Source organism: Pollachius pollachius, assembly GCF_949987615.1.
Source record: "Pollachius pollachius genome assembly, chromosome: 4".
NCBI classification, from domain to species: Eukaryota; Metazoa; Chordata; class Actinopteri; order Gadiformes; family Gadidae; genus Pollachius; species Pollachius pollachius.
Genome location: NC_136937.1, coordinates 5,888,928 through 5,910,022, shown reverse-complemented (window position 1 = coordinate 5,910,022; position 21,095 = coordinate 5,888,928). Strand labels below are relative to the sequence as shown.

The following is a 21,095-nucleotide window of genomic DNA, read 5'->3' as shown; positions in this document are numbered from 1 at the left end:
GCAGGAACATGTGGCGTGAACACCACACATGGCAGGCTGCTGACGGTGTAGAGACTGTGGGTGGTTCCCCCCTCCCCCCAGGTCCGGTCTAGTACCCCAAGGTCCGGTCTAGTTCCACCCCAGGTCCAGTCCCCACCAGGTCTGGGGTAGTTCCCCCCCCCCCAGTCCGGTCTAGTCCCCCCTCAGTCCGGTCTTGTCCCCCCTCAGTCCGGTCTTGTCCCCCCTCAGTCCGGTCTAGTCCCCCCTCAGTCCGGTCTTGTCCCCCCTCAGTCCGGTCTTGTCCCCCCTCAGTCCGGTCTTGTCCCCCCTCAGTCCGGTGTTGTCCCCCCTCAGTCCGGTCTAGTCCCCCCTCAGTCCGGTCTTGTCCCCCCTCAGTCCGGTCTTGTCCCCCCCCCAGTCCGGTCTAGTCCCCCCTCAGTCCGGTCTTGTCCCCCCTCAGTCCGGTCTTGTCCCCCCTCAGTCCGGTCTTGTCCCCCCTCAGTCCGGTGTCGTCCCCCCTCAGTCCGGTCTTGTCCCCCCTCCCCAGTCTAGTCCCCCCCTCCCCGGTCTAGTCCCCCCCTCAGTCCGGTGTCGTCCCCCCTCAGTCCGGTCTTGTCCCCCCTCCCCAGTCTAGTCCCCCCCTCCCCGGTCTAGGCCCCCCCTCCCCGGTATAGTCCCCCCCTCCCCAGTCTAGTCCCCCCCTCCCCAGTCTAGTCCCCCCGGGTCCGGTCTATTCCCCCCCTCTCCAGTCTAGTCCCCCCCTCCCCAGTCTAGTCCCCCCCTCCCCAGTCTAGTCCCCGCCTCCCCAGTCTAGTCCCCCCGGGTCCGGTCTATTCCCCCCCTCCCCAGTCTAGTCCCCCCCTCCCCAGTCTAGTCCCCCCGGGTCCGGTCTAGTCGTCGTCCTCCTCCTCCACAGGCTGCGACCTCCTCCGGCCCCCCGGGACCCCCCCCAGTACGAAGGGCGTCTTGATGTTCATGCGGTCCCGCTCCGCCTCCTCGTCTTCGTCGTAGGGCTCGTCTTCGTCGTCGTCATCCTCGGCGTCGCTGTGGTGGGGGGTGGAGTGGATGGAGGCGGAGGGGGAGGGGGGCACGGAGTAGGGCCGCGGGTACCGGAACCCCTCTGTCTGGAGGGGGGGGCAGGAAGTGATGAGGCAGTGTTGTAGAACTGTAGTATAGAGCAGTAGTATAGAGCAGTATTCTAGACCGGTAGCATAGAGCAGTATTCTAGACCGGTAGTATAGAGCAGTATTCTAGAGCAGTAGTAAAGAGCAATTTTCCAGAACAGTAGTATAGAGCAGTATTCTAGAACAGTAATATATGAGAGTAGTATAGAACAGTGTTCTAGACGATTCTAGACGGGTAGTATAGAGCAGCATTCTAGAATGGTGGTCTAGAACAGTTGTCTAGAACAGTATTCTGGAACAGTGGTTAGAACAGTATCCTAGGACAGTATGTAGAACAGTATTCTAGAACAGTGGTTAGAACAGTATCCTAGGACAGTATGTAGAAAAGTATTCTAGAACAGTGGTTAGAACAGTATCCTAGGACAGTATGTAGAACAGTATTCTAGAACAGTGGTTAGAACAGTATCCTAGGACAGTATGTAGGAAAGTATTCTAGAACAGTGGTTAGAACAGTATCCTAGGACAGTATGTAGAACAGTATTCTAGAACAGTGGTTAGAACAGTATCCTAGGACAGTATGTAGAACAGTATTCTAGAACAGTGGTTTAGAACAGTATCCTAGGACAGTATGTAGAACAGTATTCTAGAACAGTGGTTTAGAACAGTATCCTAAGACAGTATGTAGAACAGTGGTTTAGAACAGTATCCTAGGACAGTATGTAGAACAGTATTCTAGGACAGTATTCTAGAACGGTATTCTAGGACAGTAATCTAGGACAGGTTTCTGGCAGAGAGAGAGAGAGGCATGATACATGTTTCACTTATGTAAATGTTTGTCTGTGTGTTTTAATTTTAATTGTAAAGGTCCAGTAAAGAGCTTTCAAAGAAAAACAAGAATGTAGTTTGAAAGCGCGAGTACATGTGTGTGTATGTATGAGTGTGTGTCTGTGTGTGTGCTTCTGAGTAGAGCAGGAGGAAATAAACACCAAACCACTCATCCAAATGTTAGGCTGTCAATTACAGTTGGGAATGGGGGTCAGAGGTAGGCCGAGATTGACCTGTCAGGGTGCTGGTGGGGGTGTGTGATGGGCTGTGAGCTGCTGCTGGGAGAACTGGTTAGTTACCTTCGGGGGCGCCATGGGGTCCATCTCGTACTTGTCAGGAAACGCTCGACTGAGGGCCAGGAGGCGGGCGTGGACGTAGAACTGCCAATCACAGGCGAGGAGAGAACCGAGGAACCAATCATTAGACGAGCACACAAACAAACATAGATTTATATTATTAACACAAACAAACATGTATTTATATTAACACAAACAAACATTTATATTATTAACACAAACAAACATGTTTTTATATTAACACCAACATCTATTAATATGAGCACAAACAAATATTTCTCTTATTAAACCAAACAAACATAATGTATTCCGGTGATAAATACACAACCATACATCTAACATATTTTGCTTGTTTGTAAGTTTGGCCCGTTTGCAAACAAGCTACTAAATGTTTTAAATGTGTCTGAAGCCACTCCAATCCCAGCAGGGTGCCAATGGGTTCACCAGAGCCATGTACAGCCTGCTGTACGCCAAAGCTTTCCAACCCTTCCTATTAAATCAAAGACTCTCCATACAGGCTGCTGGCACATTTCAAAATGGAAAGCCAAGCCACCACCACTGCGTTGGCGAGAGCGGCCTTCAGAAGCCTGGGTGTGTAGTACTGACCCTGCCCAGGAACCTCCAGTCCAGCAGGTCCGACAGCCGCTCGGTGCGGTTCCTCTGGATGATGCGCTGGCGCCGCGACTGCTGGCAGAAGGCGAACATGAACTGAGTCAGCTGACTGCACGACTCATGGGCCGAGCGGAACCGCCGGTCCACCACGTAGATACCTGAGAGAGACCAGAGACAGACCAGAGACCAGAGAGAGAGAGGGAGAGACCAGAGAGAGAGACCAGAGAGCGACAGAGACAGAGACAGAGAGAGAGACCAGAGAGAGAGGGAGAGAGAGGGAGACCAGGAGAGAGGGAGAGACCAGAGAGAGAGACCAGTGAGAGACAGAGACAGAGAGAAAGACCAGAGAGAGAGGGAGACCAGGAGAGAGAGGGAGAGAATTACTCAAGAGTTATGGAAGTGCCTGTGTGTATGTGTATGTGTGCTTGTGTATGTGCGTGTGTGTATGTGTGCGAGTATGTGCGTGCATGCTTGTGTGTGTGTATGTATCTGTGTTTGCTCGTGTGTGCGTACGTGTGTGTGTTTGCGTGTGTGTGTGAGTACCATATGCTGCTGGGTCTGACACGTGTTCCTCCATGAAGCAGCCGAACCCCGACAGGTTGGTGGTCACACTGGGGATCCCCATCACAGTGCACTCCCCTGGACACACACACACACACACACACACACTGGGGATGAACTCAGAACACACTGGGTCCACACACACACACACACATAGGGTCCACACACACACACACACACACTACCAGGTGTGTACCCCCAGGGCTCGTAGTAACCACGGTAACAGGCCTACCAGGTGTGTACCCCCAGGGCTCGTAGTAACCACGGTAACAGGCCTACCAGGTGTGTACCCCCAGGGCTCGTAGTAACCACGGTAACAGGCCTACCAGGTGTGTACCCCCAGGGCTCGTAGTAACCACGGTAACAGGCCTACCAGGTGTGTACCCCCAGGGCTCGTAGTAACCACGGTAACAGGCCTACCAGGTGTGTACCCCCAGGGCTCGTAGTAGGACGGGAACACTCCGAGGTTGCAGCCGCGTACAAACTCCTCGTAGTCCATGGGGAGCAGGGGGCTGGTGGAGGACAGGAACTCAGGGTGGAACACGATCTAGAACCACACACACACTCAGGGTGGAACACGATCTAGAACCACACACACACACTCAGGGTGGAACACGATCTAGGACCACACACACACACTCAGGGTGGAACACGATCTAGAAGCACACACACACTCAGGGTGGAACACGATCTAGAACCACACACACACACACACACAGGGTGGAACACGATCTAGAACCACACACACACTCAGGGTGGAACACGATCTAGAACCACACACACACTCAGGGTGGAACACAATCTAGAACCACACACAGACTCAGGGTGGAACACGATCTAGAACCACACACACACACTCAGGGTGGAACACGATCTAGAACCACACACACACACTCAGGGTGGAACACGATCTAGAACCACACACACACTCAGGGTGGAACACGATCTAGAACATTACACACACTCAGGGTGGAACACGATCTAGAACCACACACACACACAAACAGGGTGGAACACGATCGGGAACCACACTCAGGGTGGAACACGATCTAGAACCACACACACAGGGTGGAATACGATCTAGATCCACACATTCAGGGTGGAACACGATCTACAACCACACACACACAAACAGGGTGGAACACGATCAGCAACCACACACAGGGATGAACATGATCTAGAACCACAGAACCACCCAATCAGGGTGGAACATGATCTAGAACCACAGAACCACACACTCAGGGTGGAACACGATCTACAACCACAGAACCACACACTCAGAGAGTCTACCCTGATAATGAGGTATGAACCTAGGTTAGAGAGTGTACCTTGATAATGAGGTATGAACCTAGGTTAGAGAGTGTACCTTGATAATGAGGTATAAACATAGGTTAGAGCCAGCCTACCTTGATAATGAGGTATGAATCTAGGTTAGGGAGCGTACCTTGATAATGAGGTATGAACCTAGGTTAGAGAGTGTACCTTGATAATGAGGTATGAACCTAGGTTAGAGAGTGTACCTTGATAATGAGGTATAAACATAGGTTAGAGCCAGCCTACCTTGATAATGAGTTATGAACCTAGGTTAGAGAGTGTACCTTGATAATGAGGTATAAACATAGGTTAGAGCCAGCCTACCTTGATAATGAGGTATAAACATAGGTTAGAGAGTGCACCTTGATAATGAGGTATGAACCTAGGTTAGGGAGCGTACCTTGATAATGAGGTATAAACATAGGTCAGAGAGCGTACCTTGATAATGAGTTATGAACCTAGGTTAGGGAGCGTACCTTGATAATGAGTTATGAACCTAGGTTAGAGAGTGTACCTTGATAATGAGGTATGAACCTAGGTTAGGGAGCGTACCTTGATAATGAGGTATGAACCTAGGTTAGGGAGCGTACCTTGATAATGAGGTATGAACCTAGGTTAGGGAGCGTACCTTGATAATGAGGTATGAACCTAGGTTAGGGAGCGTACCTTGATAATGAGGTATGAACCTAGGTTAGGGAGCGTACCTTGATAATGAGGTATGAACCTAGGTTAGGGAGCGTACCTTGATAATGAGGTATGAATCTAGGTTAGGGAGCGTACCTTGATAATGAGGTATGAACCTAGGTTAGGGAGCGTACCTTGATAATGAGGTATGAACCTAGGTTAGGGAGCGTACCTTGATAATGAGGTATGAACCTAGGTTAGGGAGCGTACCTTGATAATGAGGTATGAACCTAGGTTAGAGAGTGTACCCTGATAATGAGGTATGAACCTAGGTTAGGGAGCGTACCTTGATAATGAGGTATGAACCTAGGTTAGGGAGCGTACCTTGATAATGAGGTATGAACCTAGGTTAGGGAGCGTACCTTGACGCGGTCGCTCCTGGAGTTGAAGAGGCCGATGCGCCTCACGTTGGCCAGGATGGGGTCGGTGGCGTCGTCCAGCATGTTGTGAGTCGTCACGGGGGGCAGGGTGTGTCTCTGTGGGCACAGGCGGGGGAGAGAGGGAGTGAGGCAGTGTGTATATATGTGAAAGACAGTGAGAGTTCGAAAGAGAGTGAAATAGTAAGTGTGAAGGAGAGAGAGTGTAAGTGAGTGATTGAGTGAGAGCACAAGAATTATTGCATGAGGAGAGAGAAGAAGAAGAAGAAATTAAACATTATAATTGGGAATTGCAGTAAAATAATTCCAGCAGAAGTCTTCCATGAGCCTCATTATCATAATTACCCCAATACATTATGACCGGCTCTGTTTCATGGAACTGAGTCAAGTCACTCAACAGACTATATTTGATACTGCCATCGCAAACACAATCCAGATTTTTGTGTCTGTTTAACCCAAACTCATACAGTGTCACCAACACATAAATTCTCCTACTGCACACGACGTGTGACTGATCCACATCATGGCTGCCGCCGCAGGTTTTAAACCAACCTGAAACCTAGACTGGAAAATCAATCGCATTTATGCCCACAAAATGGTTCCTGAACACCCTGAACCGCATTTAATGAGACGGGGCGATGATCCGTGGAGAGCAACCTTTTGGACTCATCACCTCCGTATTGATCTGCAACACATGAAATATGTTAGAGGCTAATGATGTCTGATCACCACGTTACTGTGACTCACACTGCTGTTGTTGTTCAAGGAGGTTTCAAAATGGTTGGGAGAACAAATTGGATCGGATCGACAACTTTGGAGATTCAATTTTGGTTTACCTTCCAACCTGGGAACTGTAACTTTGTAACTATGAACTGTAACTGTGTTAATATGAACTGTTTAGTCATTTAGTATTGTGTAGCCTCTTATCCTAGCTATTAGACGGGGAATGGGTTAACATATCGATTGTTAGTGCTTGGGACTTGGTTCTATGAACATCCTTACCGACAGCGATATAGTGTTGTTTCTCTTTCTTCTGACAAGTGCACTTATTGTGACTTGCTTTGGATAAAAGCGTCCGCTAAATGCCCTAAATGTAAATGTACTATATCTTAAAATAGATTTATATTACTTTATTATATCGATTTATATTACTGGGGCATATATTTTCAATAGTGGAGGGGATGCCCATCGCCCTAGGAGGCCTACAGGTCAGCTTCACTTGGGATCGAACCCGGTACGGTACGGTTGGGAGCAGAACAGCCAAGCCTCTACACTGTCCGCCTACGCCTTCTTGAATGGACTGATTCAATGGACTGATTTAACGCATTCGGGCTTCTGTCCACTCGTGTGATGAAGAGCTCTTCTATTTTATGTGTGGAAAAGTTTTGAACCAGTGATGATAAATATAATGCTAAAATAAAAATCTGTGTGGCGTGTATTAGCACATGAAGTGATGGAGAGGTGTGTGTGTGTGTGTGTGTGTGTGTGTGTGTGTTAGAGCGAGAGTAATAGATTTAATAGAAAATTAATCACAGCTACGTTGCCCATTCACAAGTTTGTCCCCCCCCCCCCCCTCCCCACACCATTTCCATTAACCCCCCCTCGATCAATCCCCCCCCCAGCATTCCATTTCCTGGAATATTGACGTGGACATAAATTCGTTTAATTGAGAAAGGTTCCGTTATCGGCGACTCCGCCTTTAAGAATGCCATCGGCTAGCAACAGCCGGCCCCTCCGCACCCACATCCTCTCCCTCGACCAATCACGTGGCTCGGCCGGGTTGTGATTACCTCATTACTCTCATTCGTTCATTCATGTTTGCTCAAGGGAATCCCTGGCGTGGTAATGGATAGATAGAGGCACCATGACACTTCACACCGTCGAGGACTAGAGTCCCACTCCCTCCGGGCTCAAGGCAGCACGTGATGAGAGGAGGCAAACAGGCAACCTGTACCTTTATGACCATGAGGATGTTTATCTGTAAAGTTTATAAACTAGGACACTGTTTAGACGGTGTGGTTTACTATTTTTAAATCAACATCCTTCCTGTTGTAGCTGTGAATAAACTTCATTTCAAATTTAACTTGTGCACACAAGATAAGGGTACATCATAAAATCTGACATTTGTATATACATTTGAAGACTTAAAATGTTTATATACATTGTTAGTGTAGCAAAGGGCAACACCACATCAGTTTGGAATAAAACGTTGTATTCACCCACTGCAACGGTAACTTATTACAATAAATATAAACCTAAAGCACAACAGAATGGTGTGTGTGTGTGTGCGTGCGTGCGTGCGTGCGTGCGTGCGTGCGTGCGTGCGTGCGTGCGTGCGTGCGTGCGTGTATGTCCTACAGCACGCCATTCATCTATTTTATGGTAAATCAATTGCTTATTTCTGCTCTGAGAGACGATGGCAGCAATCCAATACAACCACGCCACGAGATTCAACAACAATGAAGAGGAATCTGAAGAGAAATGTGCAGGATAGGAAGAAGAATATGATGTACAATATGAAGTAGAATTTGAACACACAGAAAAGGCAAAAGGGTGAGCCAACCAGCCAAACCCCGGTACCTGAGTGGCATAGATGGCTCTCTTCATGATGCTGAAGTCATCGCGGTCCAGGATGTTGTTCATCTCAGGGATTTCCCCCCTGAACACAAACACGTCGAAATTGTATCGAGTAACATTTGACCTATTCATTGCATAGTGATCAAAGTTATCACTCCGCCCTGCCTAGCTTGCTAAGCTTTCATGTATTATGGTATTATAAATGTTGGAACAGAACTGGTCCTAGTGGGTGTTGGAGAGAACGGTCGTGTAGAGAGGAGCGGGACCAGTTCTGTTGGAACAGAACTGGTCCTAGTGGGTGTTGGAGAGAACGGTCGTGTAGAGAGGAGCGGGACCCACTTCAGCAGAGCCTCGTACAGACGCTTCCCAAACTTCTCCTTCACGCCTTGGGCCGTGTCCCTGGAGGGGGACACAAGACAGGGGAGTGAGACAGGAGAGTGTCCCTGGAGGACAGGAGAGTGAGACAGGAGAGTGAGACATAACCCTTGACGACAGGTGAGTGAGACATGTGCCTAGAGGGTGACACAAAACAGGAGAGTGAGACATGTCCCTGGAGGACAGGAGAGTGAGACATGTCTCTGGAGGAAAGGAGAGTGAGACATGTCTCTGGAAGACAGGAGAGTGAGACATGTCCCTGGAGGACAGGAGAGTGAGCCATGTCCCTGGATCACAGGAGAGTGAGACATGTCCCTGGAGGACACAAGACAGGAGAGTGTAACATGAGAGCGAGACACGTCCCTTGAGGGGGACAGCGTGCACGTGCGCTCACATGTGTGTGTGTGTGTGTGTGTGTGTGTGTGTGATCCTACTTCTTTACCAAAGCTGTTTGCGTATGGCCTGTCCCTTCAGGGACTCCACGTTGAAGTTGTTTGTTTTAGCGGGCATGATGAAGAACACCACAACGGTGACATCCTCCTTATGGACCTGGGAGGGAGGGAGAGAGAGACGGAGAGAGAAATTAAGGTCAGAACTCAGTACCACTGGCCCTCTTAAAACGTCACTGTAAAGCGTGAGGCGTGGGATGGTAGATCCTTAGAGCCTTGATGAGGCTTGATAAGACTTGATAGAGCTAGCAGCCTCCATACTCTGAGAAGGTAGTCGATTTTAGAGCCTTGATGAGGCTTGATAAGACTTGATAGAGCTAGTAACCTCCGTACTCTGAGAAGGTAGTCGAGTCTAGAGCCTTGATGAGGCTTGATAAGACTTGACAGGGCTAGCAGCCTCCTTACTCTGAGCAGGGAGTTAGTTAAAAGAGCCTATATAAGGCCTGATAGGGGTTAGCTTCTTACTCTGAGCAGGTAGTTGAGCATTGAGAGCCTTGATGAGGCTTGAAAGGGGTAAGCTTCTTACTCTGAGCAGGTAGTTAGTTAAAAGAGCCCAAGAAAGGCTTGATAGGGGTTAGCTTCTTACTCTGAGAAGGTAGTTGAGTCTTGAGAGAGCCTCCAGGAAAAGATCCGCTCCCTTGTTGGAGAACTCGTAGCGTCCGGCGATGAAGAAGTACAGCGTCTTCTCCAGGTTGAAGTCCAGATGTCTGCCAGGGAGGACGGGACATATAAAGGTAGACTCAGCATATTATCAATATCAAAATTATCTTTATATATCCTGCCATAACCGGCACTATATATTGTTTCACAATAATTTGTATAACAATTTAGTCTAAAACTGCATTCTGCATTTTGGGTTGAATTCCCTTTAACATTCTGTTTTATAAGAATAGCATGAAGTCCTTATTTGGTTGCAGGTGGGGGCCCCCCCCAACACCCACCCGTAGAAGTGTCCCCTGACGAACTCCTGGATGCGGGCCTTGCTGGTGCAGTGCATGTTCTGGAACTCGTGCATGGCGGAGAACTTCTTCACGTTCAGCCCGTTGGGGGTGATCACGTCTGGACAGAGGAACAGGACCAGGGTTATGGGCTTAGGAACCCTGGACAGGGCTACACTAAATACAAGAATAGCACTCCCTTAGCCCTGGTGTTGCGGTGAAGGTGGTCCTCACCTGGCTTCACCACAACACCGGCTGTGAGGTTCCTTCGACCAATGCGCCGGTGTCGCGGTGAAGGCGGTCCCAACCTGGCTTCACCACAACACCGGATGCAGGGTTCCTTCAACCAACACAGCAGTGTCGCGGTGAAGGCGGTCCCCACCGGCTGCAGAGTTCATGCGACCAACACAGCGGTGTCGCGGTGAAGGCGGTCCCCACCTGGCTTCACCACGAGACCGGCTGCATGGTTCCTTCAACCAACACAGCGGGGTCGCGGTGAAGGCGGTCCCCACCTGGCCTCACCACGAGACCGGCTGCAGGGTTCCTTCAACCAACACAGCGGTGTCGCGGTGAAGGCGGTCCCCACCCGGCTTCACCACGAGACCGGCTGCAGGGTTCCTTCAACCAACACAGCGGTGTCGCGGTGAAGATGCTCCCCACCTGGCTTCCTCTGCAGGATGTGCTGGGCCTCCACGGCCGTGATCTGGGACACGGTGGTGAAGACGTGGGCACAGTGCACCGCCGCCCGCTCCAGGCAGTAGCGGTGGTAGATCTGCCTCTCGCCTGCCTCCCGGTCGATGTCAAACTGGAACACACACAGCAGGACGGGTCAAAGGGGGCCTGGGGCTCTTGGACCCCCGGCAGAGGGGGCCCACTGCCCCAACGCACACCACAGCAGACGGGTCGGCCCCTGGAGCTCAGGAATAAGAAGTCAAATCGTTTTCCAATAATTGTGTTGTAAAACAAATACAAATCAGCTCGTAAGAGAGATGAATATTACTTATTAAGTGGCCACACACCCGCACCCAACTGTGAGCCGTTGGCTGGAGACGGCCCACACGGATTCTACGTCCTACTCTCTATGTTCGGGACCCCCAGCGAGTGCGGTCCACTGGCCCAATGTTGGGGTGCCTAGGGCAGGGGGTCCCCTGGGGCTCAGGGGCTATGGAGCACGGGGCTAGATTTTACTACTTATTCCTGAGAGCCTCTCTCCTGCTCTACGTGAAACAAAGACCCAAAGAAAGATCTTTTTGACGAATGATGTTGACGGCTTCTTCTAGATACATACATACGTAGATACAGTATCTTAATGAATGAAATAAGCTTTAATGTTCATGAACATAAAATGAAAATGAAAAACAAAGTGGTCAAGTGCCATCACATTATTACAAGCCCCTCTCTCCCTCTATAATTCTCTGAGGATAATCTAATGAACGTCCCCTCCTCAGTAACGAGGTTGATGACACGTGTCCATTAACGAGGCTCCAGCTGTAATCTGTTTACGTTTGGTGCGGTCAGAGGCGCTGGAACCAGTGGGGCTCTGACGCAGTCGGGCGCTCAGTAACTCTCTGCTCCGTCTCTGAGACAAGCAGCTGTCAATTACCTCAGCCTGTTAGCGCGCAACCTTTAGCCATGAGCTGACCTTTAGGCTCCAGCGCTGAGCGGAAGAACAGAACATGAGGAAGGCGTGTGGAGGCCGGGGAGGGGGGCGACATGTGTGCTCTCCTGCTCCTTGTCGAAGTTGTTGTTGAAGTCAGCGTTTCCGTTGTGTGGGTGTTTATGTGTGTGAGGGAGTGTGTGCGTGTGTGCTTGAACATATGTGTGTGTGTGTGTGTGTGTGTGCTTGTGCATGTGGTGTGTGTCTGTGTGTTTGCATGTGTCTGCGTGTGTGGCTGTGTTCACCTTGTTGAGGTGGTTTTAGAACGACGAGGACGTTTTGCACGTGTTTTCGCGTGTCTATGTTTCTGCGTGCTTGTGTTTTTGGAGTGTGTTTGCCTGCCTTTGTGCGTGTGTGTGTGTGTGTGTGTGAGCGCGTGCGCCCCACCTTGCCCAGGTTGTTGTAAAAGTCCACGTTCCCGGCGCAGAGGTAGCGCCCCAGCAGGGTGGCGTGCGTGGTGAACACCGTCGCCATGGGGATCTTGCGGGCGCGGGACAGGATGAGCCCGGCGCCCGCCTGCCACTCGTGGAAGTGAGCGATGACGTTGGGGGCGTCGCCAAGGTGATCCGTCAGCTACAGCCAATGAGCAGAGACCAGTGAGACGTGGTCAGGTGACACTCAAAATACAACTCTTAAATCTTTCCTTAGGATCTATTTATTAACTTAAATTATAGAGTAAGAGTTTCCTCAGCTCATGTTCAGCAGTACATAAGGAAACCATCTCCATTGGACAAACCAAATGACACTGAAAACCCTGGTGCATCATGGGTAATAGTGCGGGATTAGGTGTGCATCTGCTCTAAACATATTTTCCAGTGCATTGGTATAACGCAGTGCACTCGACAGGGAACCGGTTTCCTGTACTCACATATCAAACAGCAAGACTACAAAATTGTAATGCCTTAAACAATACACAATACAATCATTTATACTTGTTTTTAACTCTTATTCTATTTGTAACATGGCGTTTGCTGCTGCTGGAAGTGCAATTTCCTGAGGGAACCTTCCAGAGGGATCATTAAAGTATCCTATCTATCTATCTATACAGAGCCCGAGTGGACCAATCGGAACGCAGTGTTTAAGCTCCTCTGTCCGTAAAAGGCTCTGATCCGTCAAAGGTACAGAGAGGGGAACCTCTTTGAAGAACCAGGCGACCAGAGAGCCCAGGATGAGGGCGTCGCCCGCCTCGTGGTCGTGGGAGGGCAGGCCAATGTTGCAGGAGTCCCAGAGGTCGCCCTTCCAGCGGTCCAGGTTCCAGTTGGCCCCGGCCACGTCGAACAGAAGCACGTAGGGGCTGCCCTCGATCAGCCAGCGGCCGAAGAACACCTGGGACACGCACGCACGCGCAGACACACACGCATATGCACGGGCACACACGCGCAGAGGCACACACATGCATGAACACGCATGCAGACGCGCACACACATGCAAGCACACACACACATACACATGCAAGCACACACACGCACACACGCTAGCACATACACACACACACACACACACACAGACACACACGCACAAACACCAGCACAGAAACACGCACAAACAGACACAAAAAATATAATCAAATAGAGAATAGAAACAAAATACACTGGAGCAATACAATACTTGAAATATCTAACAATATTTATATATAAAATAGATATAGATATTTACATTTAGATTAGATTCAGATACACATATATATTTACGAATATATAGATATCGTCACCCTCTTAAAGTAATGGCCTAAGTCACCTTTTTGCCAAAATGATTTTCTTGCCTAAATCAGCTCTGTTCAACATCCTCAGTTGAACAGATCATGTCATGATCTGTTCAACTGAGGATGTTGGGGATTTTACCAGAGGTGGCTAGCATCACAAAGAGCTGATTTAGGCAAGAAAATCATTTTGGCAAAAAGGTGACTTAGGCCATTACTTTAAGAGGGTGACGATATGTTTGTTTATTTCTTAGGATTACACGTTTCTTTATATTGATGTTAGACTGCCATCTTGTGGCAATTTCTTACATTATTGTATGTTGTATAATACGCTACAAAATAAGAAATATTAATACGACTGATGTATAAAAGAAATGTATAGTCTTAAATAAAAGCATTATAAATATACGTATAATAAATGTACCACAATGAGTATATAAGTATAGACAAAATATAAAAAAGAATGCATAATATAGAACAAAGTATAATAACTAAAAGTCTAACAGAGGATTGCTTAGTGTAAGTACATGTCTTATGATATGAGTAACGACCTGGCAGCCACTGCTGATGAGCGTGTCCATGGCACTCCTGATTGCGGGGAGCGGGGGCTCGCACGCCTCCACCTGGGTCTTGAAGTTGTGCTCGTAGTACGGCCCCATCATGAAGTAGTTCTCCCCCCACTCGTCCACCGTGATCTTGGCCTTGGTCTGGATCACCGTGTAGATGCCCCCCACTGAGAGCACGAAACATCACTTTGTTCGGTCCTTCTGAAGGCATACTCGCTGCTACAAGAAGACGCGTTACCCAGAGTGGACTCAGAGTATTTGAGTTCAGCGATCGGAAAACTTTGGGTTACTTAACGTAATCCCTGGTTCTTTGATAACGGAGTGAGGTGTTTCACTATGGGAATTGCCTCGGCGTGACCTACTATGGAAGCTCCAGTTACACCACGTCTGTCCTCGACAGACAGGCCGGACTGTGCCACGGGGCCCCGCCCCCTGCACTTATACAGTTGACCATCCCTCCTCACAACATTCTATACCGGTTTCTTTCCGTGTATATGCAAGGAGGGACGTGTTGGTGAAACACCTCACTCCGTTATCAAAGAACCAGGGATTACGTTAAGTAACCCAAAGTTATTTTTCTAACTTCGCTCAGTGTTTCACTATGGGAGATATAGACCACTCCCGTATTGCATATGTCTCCCGAAGCCATGCAAATTCCACCAGGCAGTAATATGCCATGGAACCTGGTGAGACTGTCTCCAGCACTGCTTGTGCCACAGAAGGCCCTGAGACATCCAGTCTATAAAACTTTACAAACGTGTGAGGCGTAGCCCAGCTCGCCGCAGCACAAATGTCATGTACTGACACCCCTCTGAATAAGGCCCACGAAGTAGCCATACCCCTTGTGGACTGGGCCCTCAAGCCTTGGGGGGGCTGCAAGCCCCTACATTCATAAGCAAGAGATATAGCCTCTACAATCCAGTGGGACAGCCTTTGACGAGACAAAGGCTTGCCTTTATGTGGAGTGGCCCAAGACAAAAACAGTTGATCCCCTCTTCTAAAAGCAGCCGACCGGCTCACATACACATGCAGTGCCCGCACTGGGCATAGTGTGTTAAGGCTCTGCTCCTCCGCAGAGGAGAAAGGAGGTGGGTGAAATGCCGACAGCTCCACTGTGAGACACCTATAGGCTGACTCAACCAGCTTAGGCACAAAAGCTGGATTGGGCCGTAGGCAGACCTTGGAGGCCCCCGGACCAGACTGCAAGCAGGAAGGACGGATAGACAATGCCTGTAAATCACTCACACACTTAACTGTGGTCAAAGCTAAAAGCAGTGCCGCATTCAGCGGCACAAACTTCATCCCCACCGCGTCCAACGGCTCAAATGGGTGATGAGACAGGGCATCTAGCACCATTGATAAATCCCACAAAGGGACCAGGGGCCTGGAAACTGGGAGCTTGCGTCGCACCCCCTTCATGAAGCGACAAACTAAGGGATGCTGCCCTGCAGACTTATCCCCAAAGCCAACATGACAAGCTGAGATGGCAGCTAGGTATACTCTAATCGTGGAAAAAGCCTTACCCTTTTCCAACAATTCCTGTAAAAAACACAGTAGGTCCACCACGGAACACTGATATGGAATGGCGTGCCTCGAGTCACACCAGTCCTCAAAAACCCGCCACTTGCCACTTTAAAGCTGGCGAGTGGAAAGGGTCCTTGCATTCTGAATAGTGTCAACGACCTGTGCAGGTAGGCCTGCAGCATTCAAGTTCCACCTCTCACGGGCCAAGCCCAGAGCGCTTTGCGGTCTGGGTGCGGATGGTAAATCTCCCCGCATGCTTGGGAGAGAAGATCCCTGCGCAGGGGAAGAGGCCATGGCTCGCCCGCCAGGAGTTGTATTATTTCTGCCACCCAAAGTTTGGATGGCAACCGCGGTGCTATCAGGATTAGCGACAGACCCTGTTCCCTCACCCTGGCTAGGGTGGGGATTAGGCTGAGAGGGGGGAATGCATATAGCAGCACGTTTGGCCACGGATGGGCCAGCGCGTCTACCCCTAGAGGAGCCTTTGCGTCTGACAGGGAGAAAAACAGCGGGCACTGAGCGTTTTCCTGCAAGGCGAAGAGATCTACGGCTGCCAGGCCGTATCTCTGCCAAACTTGTCTCACAACCTGTGGATTCAGTCCATTCCCCGTAAAGGGGGTTCCCTCTGGACCGCAGATCTGCTCCTCTGTTCAAAACGCCCGCTACATGTGTTGCTCGAAGGGGCAATAGCCTGGTGCTGCTCCACATAATAATTTCTCGAGCTAGCTTGTGTAGTTTCAGTGAGCGAGTGCCGCCCTGCCGGTTGATGTGTGCCACGACAGTGGTATTGTCTGTTTTCACTAAGACATGGCGGCCCTGGATTAATTGCAGGAAGTTTTTTAGAGCAAAAAACTCTGCCCACAGCTCCAGGACGTTTATGTGGGCCTGAGCCAGAGTGTGGCTCCAGGTGCCATTCACTGCTCTGCCCATCATTGTCGCACCCCACCCTGACAGGGACGCGTCCGTTGTTATGGTAACTCTGGACGACACGGCCCCCAGCGGGACGCCCGCTGCCAGAGCCGTGCGCACCGACCACGGGTGGAGAGCGGTAACACACGCTGGTGTTACTTTCACTTTGTGGTTCAGGTGGCGACGGGGGCATCGACGCAGTGCTGTGACCCAGCGCTGTAAACCTCTCATCATCAGAAGCCCCAAATGCACCACTGATATCACCGAAGCCATAAGGCCAAGTAGGCGTAGGCATAATCTGAACGATACGGCCTTCCCTGCCTGCAGAGGGAGAGACATTGTCTCCTCTCCGCTAGTGTGACGCGATAGGAGAGAGAGTTTATGTGGAGACCCAAATATTCGGAGCATTGTGCGGGGTCTACACGGCTCTTTTCTCAATTGATGCTGAATCCCAGAGTCCTGAGATGGTTTACCACCGTAGCAGAATCTCTGAGTGCTTGTTCGCGTGAATTGGAACATATCAGATAATCGTCTAAATAAGCCGATATTCTGATGCCGCTGTTCCTTAGCGGTAACAGAGCTACCTCCACACACCTGCTGAACACTCTCGGGGCTAATGAAAGCCCGAACGGGACTACTTGGTATTCGTAGGTTGTGTTCTGAAACGCGAACCGGAGGAATCTCCGGTGCGCGGGATGAATGGCGATGTGGAAGTATGCGTCTGAGAGATAGATCGTTACAAACCAATCGCCTGGACGGATTGAATGACAGAGCACTTTGTGTGTTAACATCCTGAACGTGTATTTGCGCAGGTGTCTGTTTAACACACGGAGATCTAATATGGGGCGAAGGGACGAGCTCCCTCTCTTTGAAATGAAAAAGTAACGGGAGTAAAAACCGTGTTGGGCGTGCTCGCCCGGGACGGCTCTGATCGCTTGTTTTTTCAGCATGGACGATATTTCGTCCTCTAGGATTCGTCCCGAATCTCCCTTGGCCATAGAAACTAACACGCCGTTGAATCTGGGTGGTTTCATAGCAAATTGCAGTCTGTAACCCTGTGATATAGTGGAGAGAATCCACGGGTGAACTGCGCATGCGCGCCACTGCTCCACTCGGCCAGCGAGAGGTCCTATGTGGCTGTGCTTTGATGACGTCACCCTCGGGAACAGAGGGGAGCGGTCTGCTCCCACAGGAGGAGCGTGAGGTCCCCCTATGGGAATGCAGGGGCCAAGACTTTGATTTATTTTGTTTTGGGTTGTGCATTTCATCCTTGGCCCTTTGCCTGGCTGTGAAAATGCAGGGTTTATAGTTTTCACATTCAAACAGAGTGAAAGTACTTGGTGACACCGTGTAACCTGTTGCCCCTGTCTCACCTCGCTCTGAACGTGAGGCGGGAGAGACTGAGAAAGGGCACCTGGAAAACTTGAACCTATCCAGGTCCCTGAACCATGAAGATTTATTTTCTTCATGGGTGGGGAAGAGAGAGAAGCTGGGAGCGTTAGGTTGCACGCTTCTTCTTCCCATCCCCGGGGTGTGGAGAGCGGTTCCTGGCCCATGGTCGAGTGTTTGCCCCATGGCCTCGGGTTCTCTGACCTAGGCTGTTGGTTGGTCTGTGGGCCAGCTGTGTGGGCTGGTCTGTAGGCCTCCTGAGGCCTGCTTCCCCCTTGTTTTCCCTTTGCCGCCGCTGCGGAGGCCGCAAAGCCTGACCTTGCTGGTTGGGGCGGGCGGGGAGCCTGCTTTCTGGGAAGGCAGAGATCGAAGGCTTCTCCTTCTTGTTTTCTGAGAGTGCTGGTCGCTCTCATCTTCTCCAGATCTGGACCAAACAGACCCTTGGTTGGGTCATATGCTGCATCCATGACCTCAGCTTTCTGTGTGTCACCCAGTCCGGAGAGATTGAGCCATAACGCTCTCTCACCTGACACTGCAAGTCCCATAACTCGGCCACAGCCCTGAACTGCGCCCCGTGAGGAGCGCAGGACAAGATCATTCACAATGCAAATTTCATCCCAGAGGGCAGGGTTAGGTGAACCAGAGTCCAGCTGGCGACCCATTTCCTCCAGTATTTCAGCTTGATATGCAGACAGCAGTGTCATGGCATTGAGTAAGCATACTGACTGGGCTGCATACTTATATATCCTTCGATAAGTGGATGCGGTGAGGCGGTCCATCTTATCAGGCAGAGAGATGCCAGAAGAAGCAGAGAGAGCGATGGTTTGGGTGGAGGTGTTACGCCACTGAAGGCTCAACAGCTGGGGGTTCGGCCAACCCCAGCTCACCCATCCCATGGATCTCCAGCTTAGAGCAGCCCTTCGTTGGAAGCTTGCTCTTAAATGGGCTGGACCAGTAGCGGCTCATTTCCTTCATGCAGGCGGGAACTGGTGGCAGGAGCTGCTTAGACGGCGGTTGGGCTGGTGGGAGCCTTTTGCCGTCATACAGGTCTCTCTCCTCCCCTTCAGCATCCGGGGTTGCAGGCCATTGAATGCACAATTTTGCCGCAGCCCGTTTGCAAACCTCATACAAGTTACTGTCCATTGGTGGCACAGTGTCAGAGGCACTAGGGGGTCTGGACTGTTGGACAGGAAAAGTGGAATCGTCCTCCTCTTCCTCCATTTCGTCCATGTTGAGGAGGTCAGAGTTGGCATCGCCCTCTGCGTCCTCAGCGCCCGGACCCAGCTCGAGGAACCTAGCCTAGATGAGCTGAGGGAGCTTGAGTAGCTTTCTCACGGGAAGAAAAGCGAGAATGGTGTGAGGAGGGATGGTCGACTGTATAAGTGCAGGGGGCGGGGCCCCGTGACACAGTCCGAGCTGTCTGTCAAGGACAGACGTGGTGTATTTGGAGCTTCCATAGTAGGTCACGCCAAGGCGATTCCCATAGTGAAACACTGAACGCAGTTAGAAAAAGAACTCCGTTAATCAGACTCGATTCAAAGCACTTCAAACTTAATTAATGCATTCTTAGTGTAACGTTGTTTTAAATTATATATATTGCTGTACGTACCAGCTTTTCAAATGGATCTTGTATAAATGTTTAAACTGACCACTTTGAGTTTACTCTGTCAGAGCCCAAAACAAACATAGGCTCCTGATTGGCCCCTGATTGGCCTCAGGTTTGACCCCAGGAAACCAAATATTGACTATAAACTAAATAACGGCTAAATCCTGAATACATGGTCCCACAGACCACAGTACACCCTCATATACATATATATACATATATATACATACATATATATATACATATATATACATACATATACACACACACACACACACATATATATCTATACACACACATACATATGATATACATATATACACACATACATATACATATATACATACACAAACATCCATACTATAAACCAGCAGTCTTCCGCTCACAGTCAATTATTAATTGGCATTAAATCATGCACGACTATGGCAGCAAATCACTGCCATAATGTTTTGAATTCTAAAAGCAAACGTGAAGAAATAACATCAACACACAAATTTAGGTTGCAAATATTCAAAATATATTTATAACTGATATCCAGGTGGTCCAAATACAGACCATGCCATCAAAACTGTGTGTTTGTGTTGTGTATGTGTGTTTATGTGTATGTCCTTAGGTTTGTGTGAGTGAGTGAGTGAGTGAGTGAGTGAGTGAGTGAGTGAGTGAGTGAGTGAGTGAGTGAGTGAGTGAGTGAGTGAGTGAGTGAGTGAGTGAGTGAGTGAGTGAGTGAGTGAGTGAGTGAGTGAGTGAGTGAGTGTGTGTGTGTGTGTTATTGAGTAACTCCAGAGGGGCGCCCCCAGCCGTACGGTCACCGCTGGGCTGTTCAGGACTTGGCCGTTCGGCTCCATTCCATCACGGCCCCAACGCTCACACCTCAATAGATGTGATAAATAGAACACCAGTAGAGTGACTTAAAGGGGATCCCCTTGTGTTAATACAGACGCCTCTACATGTGGACTCACTGCTGCAGAGAAACAGTGTTTTCCCTTCGACTGACACCTGTCTGTCATCGTGTGACGCATGAGCCACAGGGATAGATGGACAGACGGGTCAGAGGAGGCCGGCTTAGACGGCCTGGTTAGCCGGCCTGGTTAGACGGCCTTGTTAGCATGACATTACCATGACGTTAGCGTTGCCTTAGCTTTACGCTAGCATTACGTAAGCTTAAAGTTAGTGTGACGTTAGCGTTGCATTTTGCAAGTGCATTAGCGTGACGTTACAGACATTAGCATGACGATAGCGGTAACTTTAGGTCAGTTTTACGTTAGTGGGACGTTAGCGGTGCATTAAAGTGCATTAGCTTGACATTATCGTGGTGTTAGCAGACGTTAGCGTTACGTCAGCGTGACATCATCGTGACATAGCAGACGTTAGCGTTCCTGAGGCCTGACCTTTGTTGGTGACCTCCCAGGCGACCTCGAAGAGCAGCAGGTCGTCCACGGGGAGGTCCTCCTCGTCCCACTGGGGCAGCACCCCGCTCAGGGAGGTCATGGAGAAGGATCGGGCCAGTGGCATGGTGAGGCGTTGGAGGGTCCTGTTCTCTAACGAGGCTCCCCTAGCGACCGCGCGGACCGTGTTCGGGTCGCTGTTTGAACACAGCTGTTTCACTGTGCAAACAGCGGCGGGCCCAGAGTTCA

At 50.0% G+C, this 21,095-nt stretch overlaps 1 protein-coding gene across 1 annotated transcript; it reads right to left on the bottom strand.

Moving 5' to 3' along the window:
- Nucleotides 1-869: 869 nt before the first annotated feature.
- On the bottom strand, nucleotides 870-20,973 carry gys2 (glycogen synthase 2; the record flags this gene model as incomplete). Its single annotated transcript, XM_079735932.1, has 16 exons — nucleotides 870-1,103; nucleotides 2,228-2,308; nucleotides 2,831-2,994; nucleotides 3,380-3,475; nucleotides 3,818-3,944; nucleotides 5,758-5,871; nucleotides 8,353-8,431; nucleotides 8,689-8,748; nucleotides 9,167-9,273; nucleotides 9,760-9,880; nucleotides 10,115-10,232; nucleotides 10,772-10,916; nucleotides 12,156-12,341; nucleotides 12,903-13,094; nucleotides 14,019-14,200; nucleotides 20,850-20,973. The coding sequence occupies 16 exons, from the start codon at nucleotides 20,971-20,973 to the stop codon at nucleotides 870-872; spliced, it is 2,130 nt and encodes a 709-aa protein (XP_079592058.1).
- Between the last annotated feature and the right edge of the window lie 122 nt (nucleotides 20,974-21,095).